This window comes from Salmo salar, chromosome 01 (assembly GCF_965601325.2).
Source record: "Salmo salar chromosome 01, fSalSal1, whole genome shotgun sequence".
Lineage (NCBI taxonomy): Eukaryota > Metazoa > Chordata > Actinopteri > Salmoniformes > Salmonidae > Salmo > Salmo salar.
In genome coordinates this window covers 7667840-7685163 of record NC_138291.1, presented here as the reverse complement: position 1 = coordinate 7685163, position 17324 = coordinate 7667840, and the positions used below count along the sequence as shown (strand labels likewise).

Here is a 17324-nt window from a genome sequence, read left to right as displayed (position 1 = left end):
CTATATAAAAATACATTTGATTTGATTTGAGTTCTCTTAGATGCAGTTCAGATGACTTTGACCACAGACGCCTCCCTACAGGGGTCAATGGTGTATGGTTAGCACCATTGACAATAGCTCACATCAATGTACTGTAGCTTAAGGCGGTTCACATTGCACTCCGGCACTTCCTCACAGTACTTAGAGGACAACATGTACATATTACCTCAATTACCTCGACTAACCGGTGCCCCCGCACATTGACTCTGTACCGGTACCCCCTGTCTATAGCCTCGCTATTGTTATTTTACTGGTGCTGTTTAATTATTTGTTACTTTTATTTTAAATGTTTTACTAATATATTTTTTACTTTACAATTATTTTTCTTAAAACTGCATTTTTGTTTAAGGGATTGTAAGCACGAATTTCATTGTAAGGTCTACCTACACCTGTTGTATTCGGGCGCATGTGACAAATAAAATTTGATTTGATATGGACCATGGTTGCACACATCAAGGGAATTACTGCTTTGGGCAAACAGACACCTTAAATACACCTACCTGTGTGGAGAATCAGGCAGCAGATCTTCGCTCCAGAGGAGGCCCTGTTCGTTAAGCCTAGAGGATACAATACATCCCGCAGTAGTGGAGATGATCTGGGAACTTATTATGTGACTTGTTTAAGCAAGTTTTTACTCCTGAACTTCAAAGGGGTTGAATACTTATTGACTCAAGACATTTCAGCTTTTAATGTTTAATTTGTAAAAAATAAAACATAATTCCACTTTGATATGATGGGGTATTGTGAAGGCCAGTGACAAAAAAGTCTACATTTAATCCATTTTAACACAACAAAATGTGTAGAAAAAGTCAAGGGGTGTGAATACTTTCTGAAGGCAATGTATTTTGGGAGGACCACAATGGAAAATACGTTTTTCAACTTTTGTGTGTCATGTTCGATAATTGTAATGGCATTGTACTCTATTCGTGTGTGTGGTTCTATTGTGTTTTAAAAAATGGTAAAATAAACGAAATAAACACACAAAAAATAATTCACGTTTCAGTGCAGGAAACATCGCGAATCTGCTGTCACGTCTCGTTGTTGCCATAGAAACTGCTTCCACGTTTTAAAAACAGATTATACTCTTTAAAATCTATTGTTAAAAAAAACAACGTTTATATGAAGATAACTAGCTGTAGATAATATACTTTTTCTTGATTTACAAACAGCTGTGTTTGATTATTAAATGTGTAAAAACATAACTGAATTAGAGTTCTGTTAAATCTGACTTCATAACGAATCTGCCTCCGCGAACGAGAAATTGACAGACAAAGCTGTGCAAAACAGCGGCGCTAGCAAAGAAGGCTAGATTGCTAACCCATCAAATACATGTCTCACTCGTCCAGAATAGCTTGTCTAATATTTATTCAGATCCATAACGATGCGCGGCTTATACAATTGTAAACGAGGTTGTTTAAGATTGAGTAAATGTCTGCTAGCCAGTTAAGGCTGGGCGTACTGTACAAATCTAACTTTAGTGGAATTCCAGCTTCACAGCCATCATCGACGACGTAAATAACAAACAAACAACAATATTTAACATAGCTAAATATCAACAGCATGGACACGAATGTGCAGAAGAGACGTGAGAACAAGAAATCACTGCGTGTAAAAGTGATCAGCCTTGGCAATGCCGAGGTGGGCAAGGTGAGTCAACTAACGTTTAAGTTAGCTATTCTGCTAGCCAGCGCTGGCAAACTAGTATCAGGTATCTACAGTATGAATGACCCAGGGAGTAACGTTAAATGGCTGCAGCCAAAGCCCTTAGCGTTATAATGTAGCCTAGACGATCTCTGCTATAGCCCAAAAGCCGGCAGATGGTGATATTGAGCCTTTCCAATATCACCAGCTGCCGAGAAGGGTGCAATTATATATATATATATATATATATATATATATATATATATATATATATATATATATATATATATATAAATAGATCTATCTATCTAGATAGATAGATATATTATTATATATTTTATTTTTTTAACAATATCAACAAACAAAAGAGGAATAGTCACATGCAAACAATCATACATACAAACTATTTACATTGCCAGGAATCCTAAACAAACAAATCATATTCATTAATAATACAAGTTTTAATTGCCTTTTTGTTTTTCCATTTTAGTTAAAGTAGTTGTTTAAATTGTTTAAATTCATTTATAAAGTGAAAAAAGTTAGGTTTTGAATTAGACCATTTGCATTTGTGAATATGAAATTTACCTAGTATTATTAGCAGTTGAATTAAATATACTACATTTTTTATCTATGTCAGAATTTCTGAAATAAATCATTGTATCAAAACCATTAAATAGTACAACCGGTCCTATTTATTTTGTAAGAAATTCTGTATGTCAAATCAAAACATTCTGCTATAAATACAGGCAAATAACAAATGCAAAATGGTCTCCTCCTCCATTCCACAGAAATCACATTTATAGTCAATATTCAGCTTGAATCTTTCCAAAACATGTTTCACAGGATAAATTCTATGTAACATTTTAAATGAAACTTCCTTTACCTTGTTACTGATACAACATTTGTTAGCAATTTTCCATGCTTTCCTGCATTTTTTAAATTTTATTTTACCTTTATTTAACTAGGCAAGTCAGTTAAGAACAAATTCTTATTTTCAATGACGGCCTAGGAACAGTGGGTTAACTGCCTTGTTCAGGGGCAGAACGACAGATTTTTACCTTGTCAGCTCGGGGATTCAAACTTGCTAGTCCAACGCTCTAACCACTAGGCTACGCTGCCGCCCCATTTGTATATCACCATAGATATTTGACCAAAATTATCTTGCTGAGGGAATTGTAGTATCACAAACAATATTCCTAATCTGTTTATTACTGCATTTATCTTTGATGTTAATATTGCCAATTAATATATTTTCATGTAAATCTATGTTACTTACATCAACCACAGAGGAATTTAAAAGAGATACAACCGCTCTTGGAATCGCATCAAAAACAATTGCATATTCTTTCAGGGTTATTGGAAATTTAAACTTAGCAAGAAATTCCCCATATGTGAGTAGATATCCATCCTCATTCAGTAACTGACCAACCAAAATAATTGTATTCTCAAACCAGTTACGAAAAAAAAGATACATATTTTTAAATTGTATATCTTTGTTGTTCCATATAAAGTATCTATGAGTGGAAAAAGTGTGTTTATACGCTAACACCCAAGCTAAAATTGCCTGCTTATGGAATTTGGCAAACTTTACTGGGATTTTATCAACATCAAAAATTACATCGAAGCAAAAATGTAAAACCACCAACAGAGTGAAATAAATACTTAGGGAAGACATTCCAAATACTGTTCTGGTTCTTAACATACTTCAGAATCCAATTAATTTTAAAAGTATTATTTAGAGTATTGAAATCTAAAACCTCAAGACCTTGTTCTTGGGTATTAGTGAGAATATCTTTCTGTAGATAATGAGGCTTGTTCCTCCAAATAAAATTATAAAGAATCGTATCTAAGTCCTTTACAATTTCAGGTGATAATTCAAGTGATAACGAGACATAAACTGATCTGGATAACTCTTCAGCTTTGGACAATAAAACCCGACCGTATAACAAAATATCTCTCAGCAACCAGAGGTTCAATTTCTTCTTTGTTTTCTCAATAATGGGGTTGAAGTTTAATTCACTCCTTTTCCCCCCCATCCTTGCATATAACAATTCCAAGATAAGTAACCTTATCTTTAATTGGGATACCATATCCTTCCTGTAAAATACAGTCCTTGAGTGGAAATAAGACTGACTTATTGATATTAATTTTCAAACCCGAAACTAAGGAAAAGTCTTCAATACAGGAAACTGCTTTAGAAACCTCATTCCTGTCTCTTAAAAATATGGTGGTATCATCAGCCAGTTGACATAGTTTAATTTCATTGCCAAGTGCTGAAACACCTTGAAAATTCCCTTTCTTGATATGAAGAGCCATAATTTGAGTAACAAATAAAAATGGACTAACTGGGCAGCCCTGCCGAATGCCACGGCCAATATCAAATCTTTGGGATGTCCCGTGAGCTAATTTTACAGAGCTAGTACAACCATTATATAAAGTTTGGACTGCTTTAAAAAAAAGTTACCAAATCCCCCCCCCAAAAAACGTATTGCTTTGGACATAAACTCATGTTCTACAGTGTCAAGAGCTTTATAAAATCAACAAACATAAGAAAACTATTATCAAGGATGAGGTCATTATAGTCAATCATATCTAAGATCAACCTGATTTTATTACTGATGTGTCGACCATGTATAAAACCATATTGTTCTTCATCAATTATATGATGCAAGCCTTGTTTCAACCTCTTAGCAAATACAAGGGCAAATAATTTCCCATCATTATTCAACAGGCTAATGGGTCTCCAGTTGTCTATATAAAGAGTATCCTTATTAGGTTTGGGAATCAAAGTAATTACACCTTGCTTTAAGGAAGCCGGTAACTCCCCTTTTTTCTATTGATTCTTGAAACATAGCAAGAATGAAAGGAATCAATTGATCATTGAATGCTTTATAAAACTCGCTTATTAAACCATCATTTCCAGGGGACCTATTGTCCTTAAGGCTTTTAATACTGTCTTTTATCTCAATTTCAGATAACTCATCATCACAGAAATCCCTGAAATCATTATCTATCTTCTTAGCAATGTTTGCTACATTGTCTAAGAAAATATCCATATTGGAAGTTGACTGGGCTGATGCATACAGATTCTGATAAAACTGGGCAACACGCTGAGAGATTTCTTTTGGATTTTCATTGGGAGCATTATTAATCATTGATTTACATGTGGAAGTCTTTTCGCCTGCCCTTTTTTCTAAATTAAAGAAATATTTTGTATTTTTCTCTCCCTCTTCCATCCATTTTCGTCTTGATCTTACAAACGCTCCCCGGGCCTTTTCCTCGTAGATACAGTCTAACTGCATTTGTAATGATGATAGTTCCAGTAATTCCTGATTAGTTTGTTCAGTTTTTTTTTGTATAATCCATTATTCCCTTTATGATGTCATATTCTTTCTCTCTCTTGGCAAAAGCAATTTCTTTCCCCATTGAAATAGCCAAAAGCCTTATATCAAATTTCATTAGCTCCCAGTAACTTCCAAACGTATTCATAACATAGGCACAATTACAGTATTTATCAATAATTCCTGCTACTTCCTTCTTAAATACTTAATTCTCTAGTAAAGTCTTGTTCATTTTCCAGTAACCTTTACTAACTTTTTGTTGTTGACAAACCATGCATATTTATCTTTATTGAGATCCCTTTGTGGTCTGTTAAATTTGATGGTTCAATCGAGACTGTATCAACCTTGTCAGCCATATCTTCAGATATCAGCCAGAAATCAATACAGGATTGTATAGATAACTCTTTGGTACTCCATGTAAACATAATCTTATCTGGGTTTTTATGTCTCCAAATATCTAGAACACCTAACCTTAGACATATATTCCTTATCTCACAAAAATAATTGCTATCCTTAGGAGGCCATCTATCTAGATTATCATGTAATACTGTATTAAAATCTCCACAACCATATTACTTTGGCCAATGGAAATTTAGACATAATTGTACTTATTTTCCTCTCAATGTCTCTAAATAAAATACAGTTACTTGACTTATTGGAAGCGTAAGTATTTACAACAATGAATTGAATGTGGTTGACATCTATCAATAGTATAATCCATCTCCCTGTATTATTTGCTTCATGACTCAATACATGACCCTTAAAGTTGCTTTTTTTTTAAAATAGCGACACTTGCTGACCGATTAGTACCAAATGAAAACCAAATATCATTCCCACACTGACACTTCCAAAACGCAGTATCTGTGGAACAGGCATGAGTTTCTTGAATGAAATAAAAGTCGGCACTCTTACCCTTACAATACAAAAATAAAGATTTCCTTTTCAAAATATTACGGATTCCCCTGGCATTAATAGAAAAAACAGAAATGGACATTTACTATCACAGTGTAACGATCGTCTGACAGAGGGGACCAAGATGCAGCGTGGTAAGTGCTCATATTAACTTTAATGACACTTTAAATAAAACAACAAAACGAAAGCCAACAGTTCTGCCAGGTGAACACACACAAGACAGAAAACAACTACCCACAAAACCACAAAGGAAAACAGGCTGCCTAAGTATGGCTCCCAATCAGCAACAACAATGTACAGCTGTCCCTGATTGAGAGCCATACCAGGCCAAAACAAAGAAATACGAAGCATAGAAAAAAGGACATAGAATGCCCACCCTAGTCACACCCTGGCCTAACCAAATAGAGAATAAAACCCTCTCTATGGTCAGGGCGTGACACACAGTGACTATATGAAGAATGTTAAACTTGTATACATTCACATGAACCGGGTTCTCACAGGAAGAAAAGTTCTTACTTGTTGCAAATAAAAACAATCCTTTGCAACACGCAAGTAATTGACCTAAATTATATATATATTTTTATACAATTGCAAATAACATTGTACCATAGATTGGTAAAACGAATAGCCATCAAGCTAACATGAAGTGTCATTGCGAATTTCCCTGCCATAAAAAAAATATATATATATATGTATATATAAAAAAAAGTTTGGCTCACAAACAATGCTCTTTCCTCAAGAAATATAAAGTTTTATCAGATGCAAAGAAAACTCAGTCCTGCACAACTCACTTGATAAATCCAGCAGTCAACAAGCTAGGCGTCAGCGTGAATTTCACTTCCATTTACAAAAGCCTTAGCTCCCGCAAAGTATGCACTTTTCCCTTCCTACTTGCTCTCGCAATCATCTGCCACAGACGATTCCGAGCTTCTTTGTCAAATGCTGTCAGATCCTCCTTGAACCTCAGGTTGTTCTTCTTTAAATAGTCATTTTTCTTTGCACTTTTCCATGTCATATCCCTCGCTGTCCTGGAGATGAATCTCATGATCACTGGTCATGGTGACTGGTTGTTTTCCCCATCTCTCAGCCTACCCAGGCGGTGCACTACATCCAGAGAACCTGCAACGACATTTCACTCCTCCTCCTGGACTAAATGTCCTTCACTCTTGCTTTGATGTTCTCGTCAAATTTTTTCTTCTATTCCATAAATTCGAAGATTCCATCTCCGACCATACAGGTCATTCTCGTTTACCTTTTGAGTCCATTTCAATGAGTTTCTTCTCCTGCTTTGCAACCTGAATTTTCAATGTTGCGTTCTGCTGCTTCAGAGGTTTTTACGTCCTCAGCACTGAAATCAATCTCTCTCTTCAGGTTGATGCTGATAGTGTTATTTTTCACCAAATCCATGATGTCATCTGCGCTCTCTTTTGATTTTAGCCGTGAGGATACGGACGATGTTGTCCTGTAGCTGGCTCAGTGATGGTTCACTTCTCAGCTTCTGTGGAAGTTGCTCCTTGGCTGGAGTATTCGGGTATGAATCACATTCACCCCCCTGTTTTACACTGCAAGCATATGAGTGAGTTTCAACAATGTCTCTTTTCTCCTTGATAAGTTTCAACATCCATTATCTCAGCAACATTTTGGTCATGTCCTGATTCCATGCTACTAGCTATGAAGACGTTAGTAGGCTAACTTAATAACTACACACGCTGAAACTTTTCGATAGCTAGCTTGTTCGTTGGATATCGTCAAAAATATATTTCAATGGTTTGATTAATTACAAAATCATTCAAAATAGCTACATTGTATGGTTAGATATCATTTTTTTGTGAAAAACAAATTGCAACTGCAGTTTAAAACTATAAACTTTGTGAGAAAAGCATAAAATTGTTCCTCAGCTAGAAATATTACACCCTTCTCATGCCGCTGTCTTGAGCGCCTCCGAGAAGGGTGCAATTGGGGGCTGCAATTCTGGGCATTCCTGCATCTGCAGGAACCCCTCTTTATAATTCTATAGAAACACACGATGAGGTGTGGTTTAACGTGACCACTCCCCCGAGTAGGGTACAGACGTAGGGTATTCTCATTACTCCCATGTAATTAGCCTAACTTTCCCATTACTCCCATGTAATTAGCCTAACTTTCCCATTGCTCCCACGTAATTAGCCTAACTTTCCCATTACTCCCATGTAATTAGCCTAACTTTCCCATTGCTCCCATGTAATTAGCCTAACTTTCCCATTACTCCCATGTAATTAGCCTAACTTTCCCATTACTCCCATGTAATTAGCCTAACTTTCCCATTGCTCCCATGTAATTAGCCTAACTTTCCCATTGCTCCCATGTAATTAGCCTAACTTTCCCATTACTCCCATGTAATTAGCCTAACTTTCCCATTGCTCCCATGTAATTAGCCTAACTTTCCCATTACTCCCATGTAATTAGCCTAACTTTCCCATTACTCCCATGTAATTAGCCTAACTTTCCCATTGCTCCCATGTAATTAGCCTAACTTTCCCATTACTCCCATGTAATTAGCCTAACTTTCCCATTACTCCCATGTAATTAGCCTAACTTTCCCATTGCTCCCATGTAATTAGCCTAACTTTCCCATTGCTCCCATGTAATTAGCCTAACTTTCCCATTACTCCCATGTAATTAGCCTAACTTTCCCATTGCTCCCATGTAATTAGCCTAACTTTCCCATTACTCCCATGTAATTAGCCTAACTTTCCCATTACTCCCATGTAATTAGCCTAACTTTCCCATTGCTCCCATGTAATTAGCCTAACTTTCCCATTACTCCCATGTAATTAGCCTAACTTTCCCATTACTCCCATGTAATTAGCCTAACTTTCCCATTGCTCCCATGTAATTAGCCTAACTTTCCCATTGCTCCCATGTAATTAGCCTAACTTTCCCATTACTCCCATGTAATTAGCCTAACTTTCCCATTACTCCCATGTAATTAGCCTAACTTTCCCATTACTCCCATGTAATTAGCCTAACTTTCCCATTACTCCCATGTAATTAGCCTAACTTTCCCATTGCTCCCATGTAATTAGCCTAACTTTCCCATTGCTCCCATGTAATTAGCCTAACTTTCGCTTCCTCCTAAGCAAACTCCTGACACTTTTTTGTTGTTGTCGTTTCAATAAACGTTTTTCAACAGCGTCACATGTCGTTAACAACATACTTGGCTGTCACCACAACAAATGATCTGTATGATACTTATTCTGCCACTAGTGTGTTACCCGACCTGCTAACACTGAAAGTAAAGCTAGTAAATCTGTCGCATTATACTTACGTCACTGTTTGTTTTCCCCCTAGCTTTTTCACCGGTTTACTGACGTTAGCTGGCTGGTTAGCGAGAGAAGTTCATGTAAAATATAATTCACTTGTCTTAGATATGCCAAGTAACTATATACTTCCGGTCTTTGCCTGCCCTTGAACGGTTTTAATAAGTATTTAGAGAAGTTGACCCTGACTTCACAACAAAGACTGGATCGTGACGTGCATTCCATGCGACAGTCTGTTCATGCAAAAAATGTTACGTTTAGAATCAGTGTTTTTTTTTTTAGGTATGATATAGTTTGTTGATGTAGACGACATTGGAAGTATGTTAAACATGTTTATAGAATAATAAAAAAGAATACATTCGTTGTCGGGTTATGAGTAGGAAATGTAACATAGGAGTGTAAAGGGAGTACCCTACGGCTGTACCCTACGGTTGTACTTGGTGGCGTGGTCACATTAAGCCATGCCTCGCCATGTGTATCTATTGGTCGATTTTGAAGCTAATAAAGGCAGGAGGTGGGGGCGCTCCAGGTACAGTTAACGCGCAGTAACGTTGGATGCCAGCCGCCGATAAATACAACAGAAGAAATGTTGGGTTTCGACAACAGTAGCTAGCTAGTCTTACACCGGTTGATAGTGTCCTTCGTCCCCGCCTGTCAGCCACTGTTTTCCCACTTTTCTGTTATTAACGACGGTGAGGACATGTGTTCAGCAGGCGGGAGAGTCTACCGATGTCGCTCTCGCAAGGTAGCAAGGAAGATACCGGGAGAGTGAAAACACTCAGATAAAACTTTTATTTTCCTTTTGACCCACATTCAAAAGTGTCACAAGCGTGAAGATGTCGAGGGGTAGCTGGAGCAAACGCCTCCACTGGACAGCTGCATGTCAATGATTTAATGCAATATTCAACACAGCCTGAAACTAATGCCTGCGAAATTGTGTAAAATGTTCCTTATATTACTAGCCAGAATGTTGAATAAAATACCATTTAAACTTACTCTACCGTTGGCCTGTGCAGTTTGTCCTTCAGCTGCTCTAAATCTTTTGACAAAATATCCACAGGAAAGTATTGTTTACCCAAGACAGCAGGCATGTACAATTAAGCCTAGTTTTATATTGGATATTCAGTGTTGTCTCTCATCAATAGCAAATGAACCAATCATACCATGACATTGAACGGTATATTCTGAACCAGGGGATAATCTAATATCCAATATAAAACTAATTTTCCCTCGGTGTAGAAGGGAACATGTACAGTACCAACTGGCTGTTAAAGGTGTAATCAACATTCTGGCTTGTAAGTGACATTTACACGATTTTGCAGGCATTAGTTTCAGGCTGTATATAGCAATTAATTGTGTATTACTGCCATATTAATCAGACTGTATTCAACACTGATATGTCCTCCTCCACAGCATGCCAGCCAGCTGCCAGCCAGACCATTATTACTGTTCCAGCTGGCCGATAGGCATTATTAGGTAGGTAATGTTAACTGTAGCACAGATAATTTTCTACCATCTTTTACTTGACGGTACTTCCTCAATTTCCAAGTTGGAGGACAACACGTCTTCTAGACTTCCATGTCTAGTTGCAGGGAGGTTCATTTGAATTTAGAAAAAGTGGTCCAACAATGTGTCCACCCCAAAGTGCTGCATGTCATGATGATACTCACCTATCTCAATCAATGGAGAAAATATTTGAAATAGACAAGATGGAGGCGTACACATTGTTGGATTACTTCATGGAGCAAAACATGTTTATTTTTTTATTAATAACAGAGCATTTTCTAAATTCAAACGAACCTCCCTGCAACTAGACATGGAAGTTTAAAAGATGTGTTTTCTTGTAAGTCTGGAATTGAGGAAGTATCTGCAAGTAAAGGTTGGTCGAAAATTCTCTGTGCTATGCTTAACATGACCTACCTAATAAGGCCTATCAGCCAGCTGGAACGACAATAATGGTCCAACTAGGTGACATTTTGAATTTCTAGGGTAGCCAATGAACGAATTTGTTTACCATCACCAATGAGCACCCATTCCTTCACAGGCCACTGCTGCAGAGAATGAAATCTGACTTTAGTTTGCATGTGTAATGTTGCTCTATCTAAGCCTAGTTGATATAGCTCGTGGTTTCTTCATTGCAGAGCTGCATCATCAAGCGATACTGTGAGAAGAGGTTTGTGCCCAAGTATCTGGCCACCATAGGGATTGACTATGGGGTCACCAAGTAAGTTGTGATGACGAATACATTAAAATAATTAAATCATTTTTAGACCAAAGATGCACAGTTCAGTTCCATTGCTGTCAGATGATTCCAGATAAAGGGGAGGAGACCAGTGTAATGTAGAGCAGTGGTTCTCCACCATGTTCATTTTACCAGTAATCCTATTAGTTCCCCTGAACTACCTCTTAAAAAAAATATATAAATAATATATATATATTTCACCTTTATTTAACCAGGTAGGCCAGTTGAGAACAAGTTCTCATTTACAACTGCGACCTGGCCAAGATAAAGCAAAGCAGTGCGACACAAACAACAACACAGAGTTACACATGGAATAAACAAACGTACAGTCAATAACACAATAGAGAAAGTCTGTATACAGTGTGTGCAAATGAGGTAAGATTAGAGAGGTAAGGCAATAAATAGGCCGTAGTGGCGAAGTAATTACAATTTAGCAATTAACACTGGAGTGATAGATGTGCAGAAGATGAATGTGCAAGTAGAGATACTGGGGCGCAAAGGAGCAAAAAAAAATAACAATATGGGGATGAGGTAGTTGGATGGGCTATTTACAGATGGGCTATGTACAGGTGCAGTGATCTGTGAGCTGCTCTGACAGCTGATACTTAAAGTTAGTGAGGGAGATATGAGTCTCCAGCTTCAGTGATTTTTGCAATTCGTTCCAGTCATTGGCAGCAGAGAACTGGAAGGAAAGGCGGCCAAAGAGGAATTGGCTTTGGGGGTGACCAGTGAAATATACCTGCTGGAGCGCGTGTTACGGGTGGGTGCTGCTATGGTGACTAGTGAGCTGAGATAAGGCGGGGCTTTACCTAGCAAAGACGTATTGATGACCTGGAGCCAGTGGGTTTGGCGATGAATATGAGAGGGCCAGCCAACGAGAGCATACAGGTCGCAGTGGTGGGTAGAATATGGGGCTTTGGTGACAAAACGGATGGCACTGTGATAGACTGCATCCAATTTGCTGAGTAGAGTGTTGGGGGGCTATTTTATAAATGACATCGCCGAAGTCAAGGATCGGTGGGGTATGTTTGGCAGCATGAGTGAAGGATGCTTTGTTGCGAAATAGGAAGCCGATTCTAGATTTAATTTTGCTTAATGTGAGTCTGGAAGGAGAGTTACAGTCTAACCAGACACCTAGGTATTTGTAATTATCCGCATATTCTAAGTCAAAACCGTCCAGAGTAGTGATGGTGGGCAGGTGCGGGCAGCGATCGGTTGAAGAGCATGCATTTAGTTTTACTTGCATTTAAGAGCAGTTGGAGGCCACGGAAGGAGAGTTGTATGGCACTGAAGCTTGTCTGGAGGTTAGTTAACACAGTGTCCAAAGAAGGGCCAGATGTATACAGAATGGTGTCGTCAGCGTAGAGGTGGATCAGAGAGTCACCAGCAGCAAGAGCGACATCATTGACCTATACAGAGAAAAGAGTCGGCCCGAGAATTGAATCCTGTGGCACCCCCATAGAGACTGCCAGAGGTCCGGACAACAGGCCCTCTGATTTGACACACTGAACTCTATCAGAGAAGTAGTTGGTGAACCAGGCGAGGCAGTCATTTGAGAAACCAAGGCTGTTGAGTCTGCCGATAAGAAAGCGGTGATTGACAGAGTCGAAGGCCTTGGCCAGGTCTATGAATACAGCTGCACAGTATTGTCTCTTATCGATGGAGGTTATGATATCGTTTAGTACCTTGAGTGTGGCTGAGGTGCACCCATGACCAGATCAGAAACCAGATTACATAGCAGAGAAGGTACGGTGGGATTCGAAATCGTCGGTGATCTGTTTGTTAACTTCGCTTTCGAACACCTTAGAAAGGCAGGGTAGGATGGATATAGGTCTCTTCATGTTCATTTTACCAGTAATTCTACTAGTTCCCCAGGTTGAGAACCACTGATTTGGAGACTTCTGAAGTCTGTGTGACTGATTTGAGTGTTTGTTGTCCATCAGAGTCCAGGTGCGTGACAGGGAGATCAAAGTGAACATCTTTGACATGGCAGGACACCCGTTCTTCTACGAGGTCAGTACCTTACTACCTTGGTCATGTTGGATCTACGTCCTAACATACTGGAACATCATGTTACACATGTCGGACCAGATAAACGGCTGCACCCTCATGTCCAGACATGCATCCTGCCAGCAAGAGGCCAGTCTCTCTCTCTTTTAAAAAAAAAATATATATATACACACTTCTGTTCAATTTTTGGGGTTACTTAGAAATGTTCTTGTTTTTGAAAGAGAAGCACATTTTTTGTCCATTTAAAATAACATCAAATTGATCATAAATACAGTGTAGACATTGTTAATGTTGTAAATGACTATCGTAGCTGGAAATGGCTGATTTTTTTTTAATGGAATATCTACATAGGCGTACAGAGGCCTATTATCAGTAACCATGTGTTCCAATGGCACGTTGTGTTAGCTAATCCAAGTTTATCATTTTAAAAGTTTAATTGATCATTAGTAAACCCTTTTGCAATTATGTTAAAGTAGCATAGCTGAAAACTGTTGTCCTGATTAAAGAAGCAATACAACTGGCCTTCTTTAGACTGGTTGAGTATCTGGAGGGAAATTGCCAAGAAACTGAAGATCTCATACAATGCTGTGTACTACTCCCTTCACAGAACAGCACAAACTGGCTCTAACCAGAATAGAAAGAGGAGTGGGAGGCCCCGGTGCACAACTGAGCAAGAGGACAAGTACATTAGAGTGTCTAGTTTGAGAAACAGACGCCTCGCAAGTCCTCAAATGGCAGCTTCATTAAATAGTACATGCAAAACAACAGTCTCAACGTCAACAGTGAAGAGGCGACTCCGGGATGCTGTGCTTTGACACGTACTGCTGTTATTGTGGAGCAGTTCATTATTTTCTAGTCAGGGGTGCTGCTTTTACACAAATAATCATTAAGTCAAACACAGTACTGAAGAAGTGCAACTCATGTTTTATTCAATTTTAGCCTATTTCATCTGTCTGTCTCTGTGTGTCTCTGTCTCTCTCTCGCGCTCTCTCTCTCTCTCTCCCTCTCTCTCTATCTGTCTCTCTCTCTCTCTCGTTCTCTATCCGTCTCTCTCTCTGTCTCTGTGTGTGTCTCTGTATCTCTCTCTCTCTCTCTCTCTCTCTCTCTCTCTCTCTCTCGCTCTCTCTATCTGTCTCTCTCTCTCATTCTCTATCTATCTGTCTCTCTCGCTGTCTGTCTCTCTATATGTCTCTCTGTCTGTCTCTCTCTCTCTCTCTCTCTATCTCTCGCTCTCTATCTGTCTCTGTCTGTCTCTCTCTCTCTCTCTCTTTGTCTCTCTCTCGCTATCTGTCTCTCTCTCGCTATCTGTCTCTCTCTCGCTATCTGTCTCTCTCTCGCTATCTGTCTCTCTCTACCTGTCTGTCTGTCTGTCTGTCTGTCTGTCTGTCTGTCTGTCTGTCTGTCTGTCTGTCTGTCTGTCTGTCTGTCTGTCTGTCTGTCTGTCTGTCTGTCTGTCTGTCTGTCTGTCTGTCTGTCTGTCTGTCTTGCTCGCTATCTGTCTCTCTCTCTCTGTCTGTCTGTATGTCTCTCTCTCTCTGTCTGTCTGTGTGTCTCTCTCTCTGTCTGTCTGTGTGTCTCTCTCTCTGTGTGTCTCTCTCTGCAGGTTCGTAATGAGTTCTATAAGGACAGCCAGGGAGTGGTGTTGGTGTATGATGTAGGTCTGAGGGAGAGTTTTGATGCGCTGGACAACTGGCTGGGTGAGATGAAACAGGAGATGGGCTCCCAGGCTAACATGGAGAGCATCGTTTTTGTCGTCTGTGCCAACAAGGTATGTGTGTGTATGATTGTGCTTTTCTGTGTACCAGGTTCACTGGACTTAGGTGTGTGTGTGTGTGTGTGTGTGTGTGTGTGTGTGTGTGTGTGTGTGTGTGTGTGTGTGGTGTGTGTGTGTGTGTGTGTGTGTGTGTGTGTGTGTGTGTGTGTGTGTGTGTGTGTGTGTGTGTGTGTGTCTGTGTCTGTGTCTGTGTGTGTGTCTGTGTGTGTGTCTGTGCGTGCGCACGCTCCAGGTGGACCTGACTAAGCGTCGTGTGGTAGACGAGGGAGAGGGTAGGCTGTGGGCGGAGTCTAGAGGGTTCCACTACTTTGAGACGTCAGCACAGAGCGGAGAGGGCATCAGTGAGATGTTCCAGGTATGTATGTACACACACACACACACACACAGACACACAGAGATAGATTGTACTGATCTGTGTGTGTGTTCTCCAGGCGTTTTTCTCCTCCATAACGGACATGTGTGAGAACGGCGGGAAGCGCCCGGTGGCAGAGGTCAGTGTCGGCTTCACCAAGGAGCAGGCCGACACCATCCGACGCATACGCAACAGCAAGGACTCCTGGGATATGCTGGGGGTCAAACCTGGAGCCACACGGTAAGACAAGGGGTCAAAGGTCAAACCTGGAGCCCTTTAAGCCCAGTCGAGAAACAGGGGTCAAACACATTCCATGTCTCTGCTGGTTTTTGTTATTTCCTTTCAGTTTGTGGCAAAGTAGCTCTTTACACTTGTACCCATATATGGGTTGAAATGGCAGACTGATGTCTAAATCGGAACACAGTGGCAGTACAGTAGTAACATGTTATGCAGCTCTGGTTCTGCGCTTCACAGTGCTGCATGGGTTTTGACTGACAGCCGTTCTGAACCTAAACACCTCACACGACCCTAACCTGCTGATAATGCACTGTAGGCTACATTTGGAGACAGCAGATTTTTTTGACAGAGGGTGAAGGATATTTTGTTTGTTTGCCTGATTTACGTATTTTTCTGCTTATAATTTCCGACATTTTGGATAGGGTATTTGTCAGTCATCTTGTCTGTAGTTAGATACATGCAGCTTCTCTTCTGTCATTATACACTGAGTGTAGAAAACATTAGGAACATTGAGTCCTAATATTGAGTTTGCACCCCCCTTTTTCCATCAGAACAGCCTCAATTCATCAGGGCATGGACTCTACAAGTTGTCGAAAGCGTTCCACAGGGTTGCTGGCCCATGTTGACTCCAGTGCTTCCCACAGTTGTGTGAAGTTGGCTGGATGTCCTTTGGGTGATGGACCATTCTTGATACACACGGGAAACAGTTGAACGTGAAAAACCCAGCAGCGTTGCAGTTCTTGACGCACTCAAACCGGTGCGCCTGGCACCTACTACCATACCCCGTTCAAAGGCACAAAAAAAAATTTGTCTTGCCAATTCACCCTCTGAATGACACACATACGCAATCCATGTTCCCCAATGCTGGAAGAGGGGCCTGAGTGTAAAAGTTTTGGAACCCCTAGACAACACTCCCTGTGTTGTCTAGAGGTTAGAGAGGTGGAAACACTCCCCATGTTGTCTAGAGGTTAGAGAGGTGGAAACACTCCCCGTGTTGTCTAGAGGTTAGAGAGGTGGAAACACTCCCCGTGTTGTCTAGAGGTTGGTGAGGTGGAAACACTCCCCGTGTTGTTGGTGAGGTGGAAACACTCCCCGTGTTGTTGGTGAGGTGGAAACACTCCTCGTGTTGTCTAGAGGTTGGTGAGGTGGAAACACTCCCCGTGTTGTTGGTGAGGTGGAAACACTCCTCGTGTTGTCTAGAGGTTGGTGAGGTGGAAACACTCCCCGTGTTGTCTAGAGGTTGGTGAGGTGGAAACACTCCCCGTGTTGTTGGTGAGGTGGAAACACTCCCCGTGTTGTCTAGAGGTTGGAGAGGTGGAAACACTCCCCGTGTTGTCTAGAGGTTGGTGAGGTGGAAACACTCCCCGTGTTGTCTAGAGGTTGGTGAGATGGAAACACTCCCCGTGTTGTCTAGAGGTTGGTGAGGTGGAAACACTCCCCGTGTTGTCTAGAGGTTGGTGAGGTGGAAACACTCCCC

At 40.1% G+C, this 17324-nt stretch overlaps 1 protein-coding gene across 1 annotated transcript in view; it reads left to right on the top strand.

The window, feature by feature from the left end:
• Positions 1–1286: 1286 nt before the first annotated feature.
• Positions 1287–17324, top strand: part of LOC106605409 (DnaJ (Hsp40) homolog, subfamily C, member 27) — a 28339-nt gene continuing 12301 nt past the window's right edge. The window contains exons 1-6 of the mRNA XM_014201137.3: positions 1287–1686; positions 11374–11456; positions 13418–13487; positions 15088–15252; positions 15491–15613; positions 15690–15850. Coding sequence (XP_014056612.1) covers positions 1600–1686; positions 11374–11456; positions 13418–13487; positions 15088–15252; positions 15491–15613; positions 15690–15850 — 689 coding nt within the window. The 5' untranslated portion in view covers positions 1287–1599. The remainder of the gene's footprint in view (positions 1687–11373; positions 11457–13417; positions 13488–15087; positions 15253–15490; positions 15614–15689; positions 15851–17324) is intronic.